General features: G+C 37.8%; 1 protein-coding gene across 4 annotated transcripts; it reads left to right on the top strand.

Moving 5' to 3' along the window:
• Positions 1-17,347: 17,347 nt before the first annotated feature.
• On the top strand, positions 17,348-22,054 carry LOC132616801 (protein transport protein SEC13 homolog B-like). 4 transcript variants are annotated; one of them, XM_060331467.1, is made up of 3 exons: positions 17,404-17,492; positions 20,508-20,559; positions 20,911-22,054. In XM_060331467.1, the coding sequence occupies exon 3, from the start codon at positions 20,944-20,946 to the stop codon at positions 21,850-21,852; it is 909 nt and encodes a 302-aa protein (XP_060187450.1). In that variant the 5' UTR covers positions 17,404-17,492; positions 20,508-20,559; positions 20,911-20,943; the 3' UTR covers positions 21,853-22,054. The 4 variants fall into 4 exon arrangements, with proteins under 4 accessions (XP_060187449.1, XP_060187450.1, XP_060187452.1 ...); XM_060331468.1 differs by lacking the exon at positions 17,404-17,492 and adding an exon at positions 17,608-17,684; XM_060331466.1 differs by lacking the exon at positions 20,508-20,559 and having other exon boundaries at positions 17,348-17,492.
• Positions 22,055-22,346: the final 292 nt, after the last annotated feature.

Genomic DNA, 22,346 nt, shown 5'->3' with positions numbered 1-22,346 from the left:
ACTTGTTTCATTCCTATCACATGATAGAAGAAAATAAAAGGAAAATTGAATAATTCCTACTTGAAAGTTTGAGAATAAGTCCATAGTACAAATGATACTTTGGTAATTAGATAAACTGTGATGATATGTAAATTTAATGGGCAAATCCTACGTGTGCTGGCTGATTTATTAAGAGGGAGAGTAGGCGTCGAAAACAAGGAAAACTATGCTCTTATTCGTTAAAGAAAGGAACAGCAGCAAAGAGGAACTTTTCGGTCTTACAATGGCATCGAGTTCAATGGGAAATAAGGTGGAAATTGATCTTATATTGTATGGACTTTGGGGGACATGAAACAGCACAAATAGAAGCTCTTTTCTAGAGACGTCAATGAAACAATAAGAGAAGGAAAATCTTTCGCACGACAGATTTTGGAAAAAAATCAAGTTCAAGTTGTTTGGCCGAGGGCTTACTGGAGCTTATCTTTTGATTGAAGGCCAGATTGAGCTAAGTTAAGACTTACTTTTCTAATAGTAAATTCTAGTAGAACCTAGAATTTCAGTGCAGGAATATTTTAACATGTTGCTTTATGTCTTGTATGTGTTATATGATTTTTAGATTCAGTTTCGAAAGAAATATATGCTGATGTATTACACTTCATGTTATGTACAATGGTTTGCAAATTATATGTTCAGTGCATGTTCAGTTATTGGTGTGATCACATCCAGACTCAGACGGGAGAGCTAGCTGACCTCTCCTTGTGTGGGTGCCACGATGGCCAGAGTTAGCTACCCACACGCTCATAGTGGCTATTGTTTGCTAGGGAGATTAGCTGACACTCCCTCGTGCATGTTGCTAGATCCTCACGTATGTAGAGCCATTATGTTAAAAACTATTTTTACTCAGGAAAGTTATTTCTATTTTAAACTAACTCAGCTTTCAGCTTCAATGTAAGCTATAAGTTTTCGTCTAAGTTTTCCATTCAGTTATCAGCTTATAGCCTTAGTTAGCAGCTTAGGTTAGTTTTTCAAAATACATATGATTACACGTTTTCTTGTGAAACATGTTTTCCTTGTTTATTATGCTCTTATCCTAGAATTTTTAGATCCACCCTCTTAGGAGATAGTCTATGAGATTTACTGGGTGCCCTTGGAGATACTTAGCTCATTTGGGCCTTCCACGTCATGTAGCAGGTGTTGAGTATGCAGGTAACGAAGCACGTGGCTAGAGGCCGACATTCTAGATTAAGTTAGCAGGTTCTGTTGATTCATCCCAGCGTTAATAGATCCTTTCTAGTCTTTTATTTACTTTTAGACATTTACATTTTCTCGAGGGATGCCTCCAAAGCTTTATGTATTCAGATTTCAGTTAGAGGCTCATGACTTGACAGTGGGTTAGCTTTATAAAAAATAAAAAATTTATGTTCCTTATGTAGTTTGCTAGAACATGTTTAATCAAGATGTTGTTGGCTTTATTTCTATTATTGAGATCAATTCAGACCTTCAGTTAGTCAGTACAGGGTTCACTCAACGAGTAGCAAGGGTTGGGTGCTAATCACATCCCACCCTAGTTTGGATGCATGATAATGATATTCATAGTTCAGGCGTTACAACATTTCTAGAAGTATCTATATATAAGGTAAGTTACAATTTATGATATTAATAGTTTACGTTGATGGTCGTGTGAGGCCTAATGAGATACTATTACTTGTTTGTGGCCCTGTGAGGTATATGGTATGTTTCTGGCTGTTTGACAGGTATGGGATAGTTCTGCTTTCATATGAGACTTTGTCAAAATTATCGTAAAATTCACAAGAGCTAATTTCCCCTCTAAGACGCCTTTCCATTCGAGGATGAATTTTCCTCAGGGAGGAAAGATGTTACACCCCATTCTTACATGTAACAATGCGTTGCAAGTGAGTCAATATGATCCGGAGAGGTTAAGGACCTCTACAAAGGCAATGACGGGTTAAAACAAGTGTTAAGGAAGTATCATGAGGGTTGGAGGTTAAACGAATAGAAGATGTTATACCCGTACTTTCGGGGTAAAACTAGGAGTTCTTAATAGGTTAAAGAGGTCATCTTTTAAGGTGTTTGAAGTGTTTAATAGTCACATATTAAGTTTTGAAGTCAAGCAAGTTGTAAACCAAAAATCGGCAAAAAGTTGTCGCAAGTTATGTTCATGATTTTACAGAATTTAAGGTCTACGAGTCTAGTTTCCACAGTAATAAACCGTTTGTCGATACGATGTCGAACCAGAGAGATATTCGCGTTTTTGTGGGACTGCGCAGGCAACCCCTTTGGGACCCACTTAAAGCTATGGAAAGTTGTAAAAGATGTATAAATCAGTGGAAACCATTTAAGACCTCATTTTTCATCCCCTACAGATTATAAACACCCTAAAATACTCTCCAAAGGTTCTCATAACATCCTAGAGCAAAATCAAAGGCAAACAACGTAAATCCAATGTTGGGAATCTCGTGATGCTAGTTAGATCAAGTTCTTCTTCTTTATTGTTGAGTTGGAGGTTTCCTTGATATGAAGTAATCTCAAATCAGAGTTCATTATTCTTGTTTGAGGTAAGGTTATGTCTCTTCTACATGTATTTGAGCTTATATATGTCTTGGCTAGATTGTATGGATGAGAATCTACAAAGTGAAGGTCGGAATTCATTTTTGAGTTCGTTGTCATACACTGGACTATTTTGGAAGTTGTTCTAAGTTCAACCAAGCTATAATCTGAGTTGTTTTGGTTGTATTGAAGGTAAGAAATCCTTTCCCCTTGATGTATATGATCTTTTGCAAGTTATAGTTGTGTTATCTCCATGGAAATATGTGGAATAGCAACTAGAAGTTATGAACTAGTGTCGAATGTTGTTGTAGTCGGTTGATGGGACTGTTCTTGTGTTGTTGAAGGGTTGAACGTGTGATTTTAGGTTGTTGATGATTTTTTGTGTGCTGTTATGATGTTATGAACTCAGTGATATGCAAAAGGAACACGGGAGACATTGTTCGGTTATTTACAAGCCAAACTTGCTACTCGATATATGAGTGTTGTATGATTTGTAGCTTGACGCTAGTGTTATTATTGTTTGTTATAGACTGAAATGTAGACGAAATTTTTCTCAATAGTAGTAAGAGCATGGCGTAAGTTATTTAAAGGGTATCTCTTTCCACTTGATGGCATGAATCCATAATAAGTAAGAACCCAACGAGCGTATACCAAAAAAGTGATTCATAGAGTTCCATGTTCATATTGTTCCATCTTTTTGTGTCGTAGCTATCCCTCATCGAGAGATTATATTCAGTTGGCATTGTTTTATGTCATAGTATCCTTGTTAGGAATTCCAATTCAGTTGAGTTTGAGCTATACTTAGTTGAGCAGGAGAAAGTATATCATGTATATCATTTACTGCATTGCTGCATTCATTTCCTTCGAGGCTATGCATACATACATTTTCCTTTGAGGCTATACATAGATACATATGTCTTCGGGGCTATATAGAGATATATTTTCTTTAAGGCTATACAGAGATATATTTTACTTCGGGGCTACACAGACATTCATTTGCCTTCGGGGCTACACAAACATTCATTTGCCTTCAGGGTTATGTACACATTTATTTGCCTTCGACGCTATGTATACATACATTTGCCTTTGGGTCTATGCATACATATATTTTCCTTCGAGGCTATACAGAGATACATTTGCCTTCGGGGCTATGCACTTGCCTTCGGGCTATTCATGTTGCCTTCGGGGCTATGCACTTACACAGAGGATCCCACATGAGACCGAACATTTTATTTCAGTACTGCATATTTGATATGACCCAGAGACAGGTAAGTATACTCCCAGATTATCATTGACTCCTCAGTTTACATTCAGCATAGCATGTATATCATTTCAGTTTCAGTTTCAGTACTCGGTTGCCTTACATATTCGGTACATTACTTCGTACTGACATCCTTTTTGTCGTGGAAGCTGCATTTCATGCCAGCAGGTCCTGACACACAGACAGAGAGACCTTCTCAGTAGACGGTGTTGAGCATCAGCTAGATTGGTAAGCTTCATTTTATCCGAGTTACCAGGTCCAGAGTTGGAGTCATTTTGCATAGATAGACATGATGGGTAAGCAGGGGCCCTGTCCCGACCACAGTACATTTATGCTCTTCTTAGAGGCTTGTAGACTTGTCTTGTACGGTACAGTATGTCATCACGGTGGCATTGTCGGCCATGTAAATATTTGTTTTAGTTTTTGCTGTTTGTAGATATGCATGGTGGTCTTGTTGGTCCACATAGGTGCTGATATATATACATCCTGGGGAGACCACATTCCAGTGAGATAGTTGCCATCTACAGATTATTCAGATTACAGCCTTGTCATCCTAAGATAGCATACTTGTGTTACAAATTGGTCTTGTTGGCCCAGATTGTTGTGTATGTTCAGTCATACGAGTTACAGTTGGTACACTAAGGGTCAAGTAAGAAACTAGGTGTCGACTACGCCTCCCTAGGCTTAGGACGTCACATCAAATCCTGCTAAAATTCCCTAAATATGTTCCACAATGTTCAGCAATATTTCAACAATCAATTATGATGATAAAGTTGAATGCTATGATAAAATTTCATGAATTCCTACCCTTTTCTAAAAAAAAAAAAATAGGAGTCTAGGTCAAAATTCATGTTTTGGACAATTCACAAGATCACCCAACGTTCTACTGCCTTTCCATAGGCCATATAAACCCCAATTCACCCTATAAACATTGTAAGTAATCAAGGGACATACCTCTAGAAAATTCCCTAAAAATTTATCTTCAAATGATCTCGACTCGATTTACAACAGTCTGGAGATTTGGATGTTAATCTAGCGTTAATCCTTGTTTATTCGATGTATAATCATGGGAATTGAGTAGGAACTCACCGTACGAGGTTTGGAGAAGCCATGGGGGTATTACTCTGCTCAAAATGTCGTCCACAATGAAATAGAATGTGAAATCCTAAAAAATATCACATTTATAGAGTAAAAAGAAAGATTTTTACCTTAGGTTTCATGGCGGGCTCATCGAACTCCTCACAACAGCCAATTTGGGTGTTATAGTCGATGTGTCGCACTGGCCATCGCACCCATTTGGGTGCTACTAGGTCTTCAGTAAAATGTACGTAAACATTTTGTACAAGAATCAGATCGACCTGATCTTTATATGGTCATGATTTGAGCTTTCCCAGACTCACTACCAATTAAAAGTTATACGCGCTTGAAGTGCGGCCTTGTGCAAACTCTATAGAAACTTTTAATTTTTCATGCACTTTTTAACTTGGATTTGTGCTAGGGCTACCCTTAGCCCCTAATCACTCCCAATTCACCTCCTATATTTATTATCATTACCATGTGATATGGTACTAGTTCATGGCCTCTTTCAACATGCAAATTGTTATTTCTAATCATCGTCATCACACTTTAAAGTCCTCATATATTTTTGTGCTTTCAACTTTTTCATCCTTTCTAAAGGACTTTCATACTTAGATACACATAATTTATCATCGTTCGGGTCTAACCACATGCATTTAATGATCTAAAACCTAGCCTAGAAATATGAGGTGTTACATTATCTCTCCCATTGAACATTCGTCCTCGAATGTGGATCATAGCCTAAGATTCAACTAACTCCAAATTCTTCAAAAATTACACCAGAGTTTTCCTTGTAACTATAGCAATTTCTGGAAAATAAAATTGTAAAACCGACCTCAGGAGGTTGATTTTCTGCAAAAACATTGGCAGTACAATGTTTTTTTTTTCAACTGCCCACCAACCAAATTAAATTCAATACAATACAACTCATTACAAACAGCAAACCAAGCTCAAAGAGCTGCCAACAATCCATCAAACTACAAGTAGCACATATACTAAAATCCTCCAACCCACACTACATCAAATTCAACTTGAAACTACTTCAAACTTCAATGAGAAAATCATTAAGTCATACCTTATAGAATTCTACTTCAAACTTCATAAACATTCACAAAACACTTATAGAATTCTTACAAAGACACCAAACAAGGCATAACATCCACAAGACTAAAGTTCAATTATGCGGCAGTGTGTTTGCCACTGGTACTCATCATCGTCATCATCCTAACCACTGGTGGGCTCATCTAACAGACCTTGGAGTTGACTATATACAGGATGTCGTGCCACAGGTTAAATTCCTTTTGATAGAGATGAAGATTAACAATCTCGAGTGTTAAGTAATTCCTACATTGACATATCTCATAAGGACATTTAATCAAACCATCAAGTAGAAAATGTTCAAGTGTCATTGCTAGTTAACAAAACCATTGACACGTTATACAGATTCATCTATCACCCCCCCCCCCCTCGGCTAATATAATTCCTATTATACATGCAACTTTGATATTCCATCTACACAAAAAACACAAAAGTTGAAATTGTTAAACACTACATTAAGTGATCATTCAACGCTTACTAATATTATTGAATTTCAAATTTAACACTTACTTTGTCTTAGTTTAATTTAATTCAAGTTTCAACTTAAGACTTATCTCATTCCAAAATTCAATTATATTCAAGGTCCAATATAATTATTTTAATTCAAGGTTTAATTATAATTTAAAGTTGAGTTCAAGTTTCACTGATCAATTAAAAGGCTAAATTCAAGATTCAAAGTTCAATTCAAGGTTCAAATTTCTACAACAATGTAATTAATCTAGGTTCAAAACTAACAATCTAAATGATTAATTCATAGTAATTTGAGGTTGTCACACCACGAAAATTTTTGCGTTGTTTGCATCGTAAGTGAACTAGTGTAAACCCGATGAGTCCATGGAACTATTATAAGATTAGGGAGGAATTTTAACAAGTGTTTAGTATTCACCTTAAGGTTTAGGGGCTAAACGAATCGAAGAGAATATGTTTCATTGAAAATTGGTTTTGAGGGGGGGTCGTACGGCCCATACAGGGAAGTACGGTCAGTACTTTGGAGGGTTGGATCACGTACATGTTGAGCAAGATTCTGGAAATTGTCATCAAGGTATGGGATCCAAGTACAAGACGCACATTGAAGTACGCTCCGTACATGGAGGGCGTACTTGGGTTGTGTTGGCCGACATTTCTTGTTTTAAAAGTGTTGGAGAGTTCATTTTTCATCCAAACCTCGACCCTAAGCTCTCTCTAAGGCCCTAAACACTTCATAAAGGTTCAAAGGTGAACTCAAGCTTAATCAACTCAAATCCAAGGCAAGAAGTGTGGAACTACAAGGAAACTATCTATATGATATTGTAGTGCCATTGAGGGTGGTTGTAAGCTTGGTAACTCTTGGATTTCGACTTGGAGCTACTGTAAGAGGTAAGTGTATTGTATTTTTGCTTGTTCTTAAGGTTATCTTATTATGAGTTGATGTAAATAGTTGAAATAAGCATGAATTAGCGAGTAAAGTTGCTATATGGGAATTATTGAGTTCGTAGGCTGTTTTCTTAGTTATGTTGTGTGGTATAAGATTGGAATTCATTATGAGTTAACTTGTTATCATGTTATTGAGTTAAAGTGGGAAATTCATGAGGGGTGATACGGATTTTATGGGTTCCAATCTGAGCTTGTCGCTCGTTGCAAGATATCGATGGCTTATTATTGGTATAGTATATCTTGTTATTGATGTTTGTATTACTATATTGCTCTAGTGGTTGATGTTGGTAGATGGGGTTGAAGGAAGTGAGAAGAACGTGGGAGATGCTGCCCGTTTCGCTATGGAATATGTTAACTTCCATTAAACAATTAAGTGGATTGTTCGTATGGTTAATGATAGTATCATTCTTGTTATCGTATAGGTCGTGTAGCATATACGAGTTGACCTCTTAAGCTAGTGGGTCAAGACCGAGTATGTTAGGGAAAATCTTTCCTTCTCTTTGCATGGTTTAAATGAAACGAAATGTAAACAAACCTTTTCCAAAACACTCCACTCCTAGTAAGCAAGGTCCTCCAAGTCATTCATTTCCTTAAGATAGTGTTCAAGCATGTTGTATATCAGATTTCAAGTCTTGTTAATGTCACGACCCAAACCGATGGGCCATGACTAGTGCCCGACCTGGGCACCCATACACGACCCACAAGATATAATCAGACTGAAATTGAAAACAATGTGGCACTCTGTAAAAAGCATGTTGTGAACTCATCATATCATATATCGGAAAGAACTTGTCTCCTGAGGAGTCACGGTTAACCAAAACATAACAAATATGCAAGCCGACAGGGCTGCCACCATACACGGGGACGCCAAGACGATCAACATCGATATAGCTAAACAAACCGTATATACACAACCCACATATGTCTACAGACCTCTAAGAGTATAACAAGTCTACGTTGAAAGGGTCTATACCAAAATAACTCAAGCTCCGGAACAATGAAGCTCTCCAAGCAGCCGCGCAGAAGTACTAAGCCAGAGCATCACCAAGCTGAGTGTCTGTACCTGCGGGCATGAAACGCAGCCCCCGAAGAAAGGGGTCAGTAAGGAAAATGTACTGAGTATGTAAGGCATAAAGTACAATAATGAAGATCATGTCTGAGTAGAAGATGACAGGAGACAAGTATGATAATCAAGGATACCAATGCATCTGTGCCTTATGAGATGAGAGTCATATATATATAACATACCGAACCCGGCCCTCTAGTGAGGGACTCGGTGAAATCATCATATATATACCATACCCGGCCCTCTAGTGAGGGACTCGGTGAAATAATCATATATATACCGTACCCGGCCCTCTAGTGAGGGACTCGGTGAAATAATCATATATATACCATACCCGACCCTCTAGTGAGGGACTCGGTGAAATAATCATATATATACCGTACCCGGCTCTCTAGTGAGGGACTCGGTGAAATAATCATATATACACCGTACCCGGCCCTCTAGAGAGGGACTTGGTGAACAATGCAATGAAACTGTACACGAATATGTACCCGGCCCGGGACTCGGTGAATGATATATTATCGTTATGCACGAGTAGAATATCATGAGCAACCATATGCAAACTAAATCATCATCTGAGACTCAACAGAATAATCAGAATGAACCAACACTTGAGAATCAAAGACAACTATCATGTCCAGTACCACTGAGAATTAGAGTTCATTGGAGTCATGTATATTTGTCGTTCGCTCACTTTATGTAGTTCATGCCATGAAGAAAGAAGGGATAGCTTACATACACTTTGGAGCCTTTAGAAGTAGAGTCATCATCAATGAGTAAAATTGAGAAAATCTAGAAGTAGCTCCACATTCTCATATTCACTTTGAAATCATAAACATGAGTTCTTAAAGCACGAAATCATCATTATCTTTGTCACCATCATAAAATCATTCTTATCCTCCACATCATGAGAAGCTTTAAGAACCATGGACTTTTAGTTTTTGAAAACAAGAAGGTTGCGGAAACATTTATGAAATCATACCATAGGAATCATGCCTTTGAAAGAAAAGGACAAGCCTTAACATACCTTTTTGGTCACCTTAACTCTAACTATTCAACGCTTGGCCTCCCAGGCTCGTAAATCTATATTCAAGAAAATTTATACTATTGTTAGACTCATCTTCATAGGCCTGTCTTAAGCCCTCAAACTAACTCTTTCTAGAATCTGCTGAAATTTCGGCAGCATCTCCCCTGTTTATATGCCTAGCCCGAAATTATAATTCAGCAACCAACAACAACAACAACGACAACAAAGACAATCACATCATTTTCAACACCAATATGTACCATAAAACATCCCACACGATATTTCTCAATTTCCACAACCAACCAACTTGCTATACAATTATTTAACGACTTTATCTCCGTAAATGAACCAAAATTAACATTAATAATAGGAGATTCATACCTTATTCTTGTTAAAACGGAGATATCTTCAATATCTACCTTGAATCCACCGCAAAAACATACTAGAATCACATCCATGCGTTTATCCGAGCTTCGATTAATCCTCCTCGCTTGAAAATGGCTCACTTTGTGATCCCTCCTTTCTCTCTCTTAAATTTTCTGGAAATTTCTGGGAAAATCTGGTGAAAAAAAGGGGTTCCTACCCTTTTTATAAGGGTCAAATTCAGGTCGGGGGGGGGGGGGGGGACTGTAGCATTTTACTGTAGCAGTACTGTAGTATTTACTGTAGCAAGTCGGTTAGTGTAGCAGTACTGTAGCACGCGTTTCTACTCTGCCAACTGAACTTGTAACGTCCATAATTCCCTACTCCGATGTCCTATCGATGAGAGGTTTATTGCGTTGGAAACTAAACTCGACGAACTTCATTTTAAGCTTTTGTTTCACTTCAAAACACTTTATATGCTAAGAGATATTCGTCCCCCGAGTTGGACCGAAATTTTCACACAAGACATTACCCATCCTTTCTCCAAAATCGTACTACTTAATTTCTTCCACTCATTTCCTTATAAAACCTTCCGGTATATCTTATATACATCCTTCACTTATTAAATATACTTAATAATGCTTGCTCTGTATATTCCAAAGTGGTTTTACCTAACCCTAACTCAACGTACTTATGTTTCAAATTTGATAAGTGTTCTTCGAAGGTACGGGGTGTAACAGTTACAACTCATGGTAACGATGTTAGTATTCATAATTTAATCGGAGGTGTAATGACCTTACGTCACTCCAAAGGAAGTTCTAAAGATCCGAAAGGGTTCCCTAATCCTCATGTACCTTCGTAAGAGCAAGACATGATGTTATATACATATATATCTATAGTATGTACATAGATTTGATTATTGCATATGCAATTACCACTGGGCTACGACCGGTTGGGTAATCACACATCCGGGCTACGACCGGTTGGGTAATCACACATCCGGGCTACGACCGATTGGGTAATCACACATCCGGGCTACGACCAGTTGGGTATTCACACATTTACCACCGAGCTATGGCCGGTTGGGCAGTTATGCATTTACCACCGAGCTACGGCCAGCTGGGCAGTCATGCATTTACCACCGAGTTACGGCTAATTGGGCAATTATGCATTTACCACTGTGCTATGGCCGATTAGACAGTTACCACTGATCAGTTGGGCAGGTCAATCACGATAATGAAGTAGTCCGAGCCATGGCATTATAGGTACATATATATATATATATATATACACACACACACACACACACATAGGAGATTGTACTTATTATACATATTTTGGCCCTTAGTGGCAAATCGGAGGCTATAGGTTACTTCTTATCCCTCTCATTGATAGCATCGTATTGTTAAGTTTTGTTTCTGTCATACATACTCGGTACATTCTTCGTACTGACGCCTCTTTGCTTAATGGCGTTGTGTTTCATGCCACGCAGGTGTAGATAGATGAGGTGAGGACTATCCACTGTAGGCTACCTCCAAATATTAGCTTTCGGTTGGTGAGCTCCACTTCTTCCTGGAGTATTGCCGATTCAGGGTTCTGTATATGTGTTTTTGTACTATGGGTATATCGGGGGCCCTATCCCAACTTATGTACTATGATTATGTCTTCTTAGAGGCTTTGTAGACAGTAACCTATGTATAGTTTTAGTTATGTCATGTCAGCCTGTTGTGATAGCTTTGTCGGTCCCTACGTTTATATATACATCCTTTTGGGGGTAGCTATTTTATTACGAGTTATGTTTTAAGTATTCGTTGTAGATATGCATGCTACGATGTGGCCTTGAATGACCAAGATAAGTTTAATGATAACGAAATCATAGAGCACGTGGTGCTCGGTTGAGTAGGCACCGAGTGCCAGTCATGGCCTTCCGATTTGGGTCGTGACAGAGGTTCAAGTTCAATTCTAAGGTCAAAGTTCAATTGAAACTTCTACACAACAAAAATGTAACTATCAAAGTTAAAACTAACAATCTAATTAATCAATTCATATTAATTTTAGGTTTAATTCAATTCAAAGTTCCACAATAAATTAAATTAAGCTAGCATACAATGTATATCTAATCCAACTAAACACTAATCTAAAACAAAATACTAACATTGTACAAGCATATAAATTAATCAAACTAAGATTATACAATGTAATGCAACTATAAACATAGCTAATAGATTAAAAAATTCAAAATACATAAGAAAAATACTTGTAGCGACCCGCTAGGTCATTTTGGTTGTTTTCTTATTTTTGCCTATTTTGCCCTTTTGGACCCGCCCCGTTGCTTGTTTTGGTTTATTGTGTAGTGGGCGTGGTTGTCATAATTCCCAAGGTGATCGAATATCTTAAGTTGGAAAATTTTACTAAGTTGAAGAATCGTTAAGCGTCAGGTTGACTTTAGGCATCATCGGGGGTATTTGTGTCATTTCGGAAATTTCATCAGTTCCATTAGCTTCGGAACGTCGAATATAGGCTGGTTGTGTATTTGGATCGGTTCCCGAAGGACTCAGGTCCATTTTGGTCATTTGGTTGGAAAGTTAGTTTTTGGTCGTTTGGGGCTGACTTGGACGATAAGACCTCTTTTGTGAATTCCGAGTTTGTGAGTGAGTTCGTAGTGTGTTTTTACATATGTCTGCATATTCAATTTGTATTGGGGAGGTTCTAGGAGAGTCTCGGGATTTCAGGGTGTGAGAGTCAAAACCAGTCTTTGCTGGTTCTGGTGTTTTTGCTTCGGCGAAGGGAGTTTCACCCTTGTGGGGTCGCTCCTACGAAAGGAGGCCCACAGGAGCGCGGGTTTGGTGATTCGGTCTGTTTCTGCTTCTGTGAAAACTTTTTCACAGGAGCGACGCCGCTGCTGCGAGTGAGGTTCCGTCGTCGCAGAGCCTAAGATATTTAATGGGTTTCCACCTACGCGAGGTTTCTTTCACTGAAGCCAGTGCACGGGTGCGAAAGTGAGTGTGCAGGAGTGAGAAATCGCTGAACAGAATGTCTTTTTAGTGTTTTTCATCCTTAGACATTCCATTCTAAACCCTTAAGTCTTGAGAGCGATTTTAAAGGAGATTGATGAGATTTCAAGGAGAAACCATTGGGTAAGTCTTCTAAACTTGATATTTGATTATTCCCGTGATTTAGATTCATAACCCATGCTTAGAACTTGAATTAAAGAGAAAGTTGAGGGGTTTTGGAACCTAACCTAAGAATTAGGGGTTTTGGTAATTAAGCATGAATTAGTGATTATTAATGGATGATTTTTGATTTATGAGTTATATTAAGTATGAGGAACATGATTCTATGTTCAATTTACTGTTTTGCCCTTTTGGGTTTGGAATCCTAATTTTAGGTCTTAATTTGGGGATTTGGATTTATGTAGCAAGATGGATGTTAATGGATTCGTATTCTAACGTATAATCCATATTTGACTAGACTTTTATCATTCGGAACAACAAGCGGGCTTTGTGATTCAAGATTCGGCATTCCAGGAAAGTTGAGCCCTTGCACTCTTTCTTGAACGTGTGGTTGAATAAAATGAATTTAATAAAAGGGTTATGGGTTAATTAAGAGGGTTCCGATACTTGTGAGTTGACGAGAACCAGTATCGGATACCGGTCTTCATGTTAAGGGTATTTGCGCACGTTCGATTGTATAGTTGGTCTGAGGGCCATGCTTTGGGCATTAGCTGGTAGATTAGTACGATCCTTTGGATCTGTGATTGTGGTATGATGCTCGTACTTTATGTCTCTTATTATTGCCTATCTTATATGATTTTTTGCATCCCACTCATATATCCTCGTTGAAATGAAAAGAAGCTAAAAGGAAAAACATTTATGATAAAGAGAACCTAAGAGTGGATTATATGCGTATGTATATGCTCTTGATTTGATGTATGCCATATTCATACTTTATATGTATTTCATGCACACTATTTGAGGATATGATTGCGAGTCCGAGGGGATCTAGTTCCGGACGAGTGATGATGTTTTAGCGCGTTCCGTTGACAAATGGATCCGGTTGGCTAAGTGACAGGTTCAATGATGATGCTTTAGTGTGTTCCATTGACAAATGGGTCCGGCCGGCTAAGTGACAGATTCTTGAGACATGATATGTGGAAAACCGTGATCCGAGAGTTCTACCGGAGAGGTCCGTGATCCGAGGACTTTCCGGAGCGGTGATATATGGGCCACATGAGCCCCCCATGGGTCACGATTCGTTGACATTCGAACGTGTGCATATCGAGATGTGGAGTAACGGACTTGCATTGCATTGCACAACATCCATTCATTATTTATGCCGTTTTGTTGTGAATATTCATATTGACTTGTTTTATTTTGATATCTACCAGCTATGTGAGTTTAACTATTCAAAATATGATTATCTTGTATTTCGGACTAATGGTAGACTAGTGTGGTTGTGGTATTGTAAAACCAACCTTCGTCTCCGTTCTGGACTGGGTCGGTCTACGATGTTGTTGAGTACCCGTTGATTAATGTACTCATACTACACCTGCTGCACCTTTTTGTGTGTGACTCGGTCCCCAGCATTAGTGGAGCGCGTGACTACCAGGCTTCCCGTTAGGAGGCCTTGCTGAGAGATCGAGGTGAGCACCATGGTTCTGGACAGCTCCGGTTTCTCTTCATTTACTTATCTTCTGTCTTTCTTCATTCCAAGCAGTTCTCATTGATGTATTTCAAACTATTTTTACTCTTAGTAGTCCTTGTATGCGAGTGACATCAGATTTTAGGATTAGTGTGATCACTTTCTAAGTATTTTATTTAAGATTGTTTAAGACTTGAAAATTGGCTTGTATGATTTAATTCTGCATTTAGTTTTCTGCTTAAAAGGGGTATGTTAATGGCATGTGTTGGCTTACTAGAACGGTGGGCCTAGTGCCATCACGACTTGAGATTTTGGCTCATGACAATACCTCTAATGGAGGTTCTCCGGCGGGGGCAGTGTTTGGGATGATCGGTGCAGGAATAGGGACGGCGGCAACAGGCGGTGACGGCAACAACAGGCTGGGAAGTAACTTTGACGGGCTTGCTAGATATTGGTCATGGGTAGGGGTGAGAGAGAGAGAGAGAGAGAGAGAGAGAGAGGAAGCTTTAGGGCGAAATGAGATCCGTTCCACGCTGATCTGATATTTTAATAAAAAAATTGGAGGTCGGTTTTTTTAAATAGTATTGTGGGTTTTGACAATTATACTGACCTCGTGAGATTGGTATTACTAATTATTATTTTTTAAATTTTAAATAATACTGACCTCATGAGGTTGGTATATGTAAATAAATAATTATTTTTTAATTAGGGTTTTCGACCTCATGAGGTTGCATTCCTTAATTATTTTTTAAATGGTTATCGACCTCATAAGGTCAGTATATTTTTACGGAATTAATTTTCGACCTCAGGAGGTCGGTGATTGTATTTCCCAATTTTTTTTATTTATAAACCGACCTCCTGGGGAAGTTTTTGTGAAACAAAATCAAAAATAAAAAGGAGGTCAAAATCGACCTCCCAGGGTCAATTTTTTCGAGATCGGTTTTGATATTGTTTTAGTAGTGGTCCCTACAACTCAATAACAAAAACCACCTATTACATAATACTACCAAAATAAAATAGATGGAACCACAACCCATACCTAACTATTACAACAAAGAACTGAAAGATAAATCTTGAACTCGGGTTCTTCATAGTTGGTTTTGCTAGAGACTCATTTGTTGATTGCACTCATTCTTGATGCGTCACATTGGGATGTTGTCAGTATAATTGTGGTTAAGCTCTAAACCTTGTTCTTGTTGTGTTTATATAGAAGTAGTTGCCTCCTTGTCTCGTTGAATCCAACCAAGTATTGGTTTCATAATTGTTCTCGAACACCATTCCTTGTTTGACTTGGATCTCCTTCTTTCCTTGTATGCACTTTGGCTTCTCCTTTTCCTACTTCAATGTTAATTCCATATGTTCAACTTATGGTAAGGTTTTCATAAAGTTGAACTCTGAATAGGAATAAGTCGAATCCCAATTCTCCTAGTCGGTTACGAAATTGTTCTTCGACAGTCTCCATTGTGCTTCGATAACGACCAGTTCCTTTATGTAGTTTCTCTGATGATATGACTGCTTCACTGAATCCTTTGGAGATCTTTTAGGACTTCTGGTTTCAATGCCTTCCTTATGTTTCCCTTGTACTTGATTGTTTTCTGAATATGTTGTTTCTTAAATCATCAAAATACATTTTATGCTCAGCAACACTATTGAGTCAACAACCAATATTTATAGAACCGTGTACTACATGACCCGTCATAGACGTGCAACACACATGCCGAGAAACTAGTTATTATAAAAATGAAACCCATAAATTAAATGGATTCTCTGATCGAGGTCCTAAACTTTTAGACACTCAGTCCTTTGCCTTTGGCAACTTCCTATGACACTCCCTTTTAGCTTTAATAACTCTTTGTATCTCCTCATTCCAACTCCGGGACTCTCTAATCGAGGTCCTAAACCTTTAGACATTCTTAACACTTTAGTTGCTACTTATTTATTGCAAGCCGACATATCCTTCCATAGGATCTGTGAGTCTACCTTTAAGTCCCAAGCTCCCTTCTCCGGTAGTTTTCTTGAAATGCTAACTGCTCATCAATGCCCATCACCTAATTCACGATTGTTTGCAAGTCGTTACCTTTCTTACTTACTCTTTAGCTTTACATCTAAGACAATTAACCTATGATAGGTGTCCATTGCGTTTCTTGGGATAATCTTATAATCCTTACATGTATTTCTACCTCGTCCTCTTGTAAGGATAATGTCTATTTAACTGTGATTACCCCACACGTATAAGGAATTAGGTGAGAATCTCTCTTTTTAAAATATATGTTAGCTAAAACAAATTCTAATATAGCCTTCCTTTGGTCATTTCTAGTACCATAATCATAAGCTCCATGTATTTGTTCAAAGTCGTCACTAGCATTATCTACATGGCCATTTAGATCTCCCCTATAAAGATTTGTTGATCTCCTAAAATCTGTTGAACCAAGTTATCCATATCCTCCCAAATTACAAGAAAATTGAAATTTCTTTACACTTTAATTGTAATTTACCTTAAATCATTAGAAAATAATTATTAAATAATAAAATGATTGTGATTAACAAATTAAAACATTAACTAGAGATTCTTTTCAATTCCTTTCTAGGAGAGAGGTAACATAGGCTGCCCGAGTTAGTTGAGCAAGTCATCTTTCAAGTGGTCTCAGGTTCTAAAACCCCTGTATGCTTTTTCGGTCGAGCTCGTCACACAGGCTTGTCTAATGTAATTTACCTCTTCTATGTGATTTGTCGGCTATTACACTGAAACAAAGTTTACCTTGTGCGCACCCGAAATATAGCGACAGTGTGTAACCAAAAAAAAAAAAAAAAAACAAGAGGGGTTACATGGAAAAAAGTTACTTCAAATTAAATAATTTAATTTTAAGAGTTAGTACAAATTAAAATGTGAATACATACCCCTTAATAAACTATAACTAACTGTTAAAAATTAGTATCACTTAAAATTTCTCTCTGCATGTTCGAGGTTCGCTATTCCTCTCTAAAAGTTACACTTACAGGTAAAAGATACAATAATTTGATTATATTGCATTGGGATCAGATACAATAATTTGATTATATTGTATTGGGATCTGTGCTCATAGCTATAATTTTACCATGCTTTTCTCTTTTCCCTTTGCTTTCTTGTTTTTTCTTGGGTCGACCCGTTTTGGGATCCAGTTGGAATTGCTAGATCCGTCAGGCAATTGTTGGTAAATTGTTTGTGTTTGATTTGGGTTTCATTGATCTAGGATTTGGTTGCTTACCCATCTGAATTTTGTCAATTTTAGAGTGATTTCTTGTTTCTTTGTGTTAATTGAATGATTGATGGGTCTATGCTATTTCTAAGATGAGAGGGGAAAAAAACATATCTTGATTGCTGTTGTTCAGGATTTTCTCTGGTATTGAATTTCAGAATAGGCATGGAAACTCAGAATCTATGAGCTTCTTGTATGCATGTAGAGGATGCTCTTTTGTTACATGGAAACAATTGTCTTCGGAGTTTTCCTGGGATGAAAGGAAAATATAAGATTTTTTTACTTATTTTTTTGTGTTCGGTACATAAGTAAAAAATATTATCCTAAAAGCATTTGTATATAATCTAGACAAATATTATAGGAGGTGGGGGTGGGTTGGTGGGGATGGGGGCTACGGGGTGAGGGTGAAGATGACTGTGTTGGAGGGTAGGGAGGACACAATCAATGTGGAGGACATATTTGAGCTTTTTCCCTTAAAGATATGCACATCTTTTACTTATTTCTTTTTGTGCAACTATAAGCTTAAATGTGGAAGAATTATACAGACAACTCCAGTTGGTTTGGTATTGAGGCATGAATCATGATAAACCTAGGTGGCAGTTTCCTTTAGAAAAGTGTGATAACTTTTGAGGAACTGTAGTCAGATCAATAGGGGGACTTGTGGGGAAAAGTGTATTATTCTTTATTTAGAAGTAGCCTGATTACCCCTTCTCAAAAAGACGTAGCCTGATAACTTTAGCAGATATTTCACAATGAATATTGTTAATCAAACCAAGCCGGTACCATTAGACTAGTTTAGGTTAGGGTAACTATGATTTAGTGCGTGTTTGGTATGAAGGAAAACGTTTTCCATGGAAAATATTTTCTTGGTAAACATGTGGTTTTCTTACTTATTTGCTAGTGTTTGGTAAGTAGGCAAAATTATATCATTCAAGAGCATTTATATGTAATCTAGCAAAACACCATGGGGTTGGAATGGTGTGGGGAGTGGGGTTTGTGGGTGGCAGGGGTTGGGTTGGGATGGTCAAGTGGTGGGGGTTGGGGACGTTGGGTGGGTGGGGAGGAAACAATGAACCTAGAATGTCACTTATACTACTTGTTTTCCCTACTTCCATCGGGGAAGTCATTTTCCTCACTTTTAAGGAACTTATTTTCCTAGAGAAAATATTTTCAAAATATTTTGACCAACCAAATATGGAAAAATTGAAAAATGTTTCCCTCCATTCCAACAGTACCAGTTTCTCAAAATGATTCCCTCCATACCAAACACACCCTCAATCCTTTCATCTCAATGGAGTACCTATGCTCGAATTCATGAACACTGTTAGTCTGCAACATAGGTATATGGATCGTTCACTGTACAAGTATGTGAAAATAGAAGCCAACTAGAATTTTTTTAGCTTATAACTAGACTTAAAGGTGAGGTAGCCTTTCTAACTTTGGCTAGGACAATAATAGTCTGTTTGACCAAGCTTTTGGGAGGCCAAAAAGTGTTTTTTTTTTTTTTTTAAATGAGGTGTTTGGCCAAGCTACTTAAGCCCTGAAGCGAGGCTCAAAACATGTGAAGGGCTTCACCTCGCTTTATGTGCGCTTCAGTGTCATCATCAAATCAAGACTCTAAGACAAACTTTTCCTTGCCAATGAGCCTCTCTTGATGAGGTGACACTAGATGATTGATATTTCACTTTATCGTAATGTTTTTACAATTTCTTTGTCCATATATTTGTTATTCATGCTTATTGTTATTAGTCTTGGGCCATTGCGCCTTTTTTCATTAAAGCACACGCTTTATTTGCGCTTTGCGCTTTGTGCTTAAAGCTCCAGGTGACCTTAGAGCTTTTTTGCGCTTTTGCTTTTGATAACACTGGCTTTTGGGGGGGAAAGAAGTGCGTCTAGGGAGTAGCAAAAGTTGTTTTGCAGAAGTTAAAAAAAAGTATCTTTTTAAAATATACTAAGAAGCACTTTTTAAAAGCTTGGTCAAACACTAATTGCTGCTCAAAAGTGTTTTTTAAATTAATTGGCGAAACACAACTGCTTCTCACTAAAAGTACTTTTTTGAAAAGCACTTTTGAGATAAACACTTTTCAAAATAAGCTGATTTTAGAAGCTTGGCCAGACAGGTAGGTAGTTTAGAGGATTGGAATTCACCTCAATTGGGAAACCTAAGCTATTTAATCAATATGTTAGCTCAAGCATTTGAACTGCTTTGTGTTGTCCTTTGTTGCCTTAGACTCATGTGCTGAAACTTTTTGTACAACCCACTCAAATATAAAATTGACTATCACTTGGGTTTTGTCGCTCCTTCGTCCCAATTTATGTGTCATAATGCAAGATAAGGCTGCGTACAATAGACCCTTGTGGTTCAGCCCTTCCTCGGACCGGCGCATAGCGGGAGCTTAGTGAACTGGGTTGCCGCTTAATTTTCTGTTTAAATTGTTTCAGAAAGAATATCATGCTTCTTTATATAGAAACAATTTAACTTTAAATTTTTCATTTTACCTCCAAAATGAGATGATTTATAGCCACAAACTTTTATGGTTTATTAGACTTCTAGTTTGAAAAGTCTTTCTTTCTCTCTTAAACTCCGTGCTCAATCAAACACTGTCACATAAATTGGGACAGAGCGAGTATTTAAGATGTTATTTTTCCAAATAATTTTCTACCTTGGTGGCCAGTTGAATGCTTGAGTTGATTACTATTGTAGTTATTTTTTAATGATTCAGTTCATTGGTTATTGCCTGTTGAAGACTTTTGTTAACCTCTAGATGTCTTGTTCAGTATTGAAGCACCGGGATTTTCTACGTGCTGCCTGCTCTTTTGATATGTGAAGGTTTTTCCCCTTCTTATTCTCTCTGCTGTTATATTGAAGTCATGTTATTGGAGACTACAAGCTTTTAACTTTTTCTTGTGAAAGCTGTTAAAAATGTTTTGATTTGCAATCAGATTCTGTTGAAAGTTATTTATTCACTTGTGTTGATTTGTGATGTATATGTTAGTTTGTTTAGTTACTTGAATTGTTCATGTGAACTTTTTCCATAGTAATTGGTTTTGGTCAAAGAATCTCTCTTTTTCTTGGCATGTGGGGGTTGGGAGAGGAAGAAAATTTTAAATTTAAGTCTTCAAAAATTTCTTCTAATCGTACTGACATATTTACGAATATCAAATTGGCCAACAAATATAGGAGCTGACAGAAATTGCGTAGCGGCATAGGAAGATGCCTGCACAGAAGATTCAAACAGGTCACAATGCCATAGTTCATGATGTTTCCATGGACCATTACGGGAAACGTGTGGCAACAGCATCATCTGATATGACCATAAAAATCATTGGAGTCAGCAACAACTCAGCTTCACAGCACCTTGCTACTCTGAGTGGTCATACAGGTCCTGTATGGCAAGTTGCTTGGGCACACCCTAAATTTGGCTCAATCCTTGCTTCCTGCTCCTATGATGGTAAAGTTGTAATCTGGAAGGAAGGCAATCAAAATGAGTGGACACAAGCTCATGTTTTTAGCGACCATAAATCATCAGTTAACTCTATCTCATGGGCTCCTCATGAACTTGGGCTTTGCTTGGCTTGTGGTTCTTCCGATGGTAGTATCTCAGTTCACACAGCCAGGTCAGATGGTCTTTGGGACACTACAAAAATTGACCAAGCCCATCCAGTTGGGGTAACAGCAGTTTCATGGGCGCCATCAATGGCTCCTGGTGCTTTAGTCGGTTCAGGTGTCGTTGAACCTGTTCAGAAGCTGGCATCTGGTGGATGTGATAACACTGTGAAGGTTTGGAAGTTATATAACGGCGTTTGGAAGATGGATCGCTTCCCTGCACTGCAGATGCACAATAACTGGGTGCGGGATGTAGCCTGGGCACCGAACTTGGGACTTTCTAAATTGACAATCGCTAGTGCTTCAGAGGACTGTACAGTTGTCATATGGACTGTTGCGAAGGAGGGAGATCAGTGGGAAGGAAAGGTTCTTAACGACTTCAAGTCTCCGGTTTGGACGGTTTCATGGTCTCTAACAGGAAATTTGTTAGCAGTGGCTGCTGGGGACAACAATGTTACAATGTGGAAGGAAGCAGTTGATGGGGAGTGGCAACAAGTCAATTCTGTCGACCAATAGAATTAATGTAATAGAATTTTAAGTCTTTCTGTTTTGTTTCTACCATCTGAAGAGTTTTACTAGTTTAAGTGATGATTAGCTTTTTGGTTTAAGTTTTACTCTCTTTATTTGGTCATACTTATCCTTTTGTTTGTATTTGGCGTATGTGATGTGATGATCAGTTTGCTACAGCTATATGAGTTGCAAAAGGCTGGTTCATATACTTTTTTTTCTTTTTGACCTTGGCTGTCATGCTCTTTTATCTATCTATATATGTATTTTAATATAAAATTGAAAAACACTAAACTAAAAGTTTGAAAGATCAAAATACTATTTTAATAATATATATTTATATTTAATAATAATAATAATCAAACAAATAATGGATAAACAATGATACTCAATGAGTACTCCTTATACTTATCCACCTCTTTCCTGCGTTCTCTGTGCAAATTTGGACAACACTACAAGCTTGAATTCACTATTATATAAACGAGAAAAACAAAATCATGCTT

This window comes from Lycium barbarum, chromosome 11 (assembly GCF_019175385.1).
Source record: "Lycium barbarum isolate Lr01 chromosome 11, ASM1917538v2, whole genome shotgun sequence".
In the NCBI taxonomy this organism is placed as follows: Eukaryota; Viridiplantae; Streptophyta; class Magnoliopsida; order Solanales; family Solanaceae; genus Lycium; species Lycium barbarum.
The sequence above is the reverse complement of the archived record's forward strand: the minus strand, read 5'-3'. Positions and strand labels throughout refer to the sequence as shown.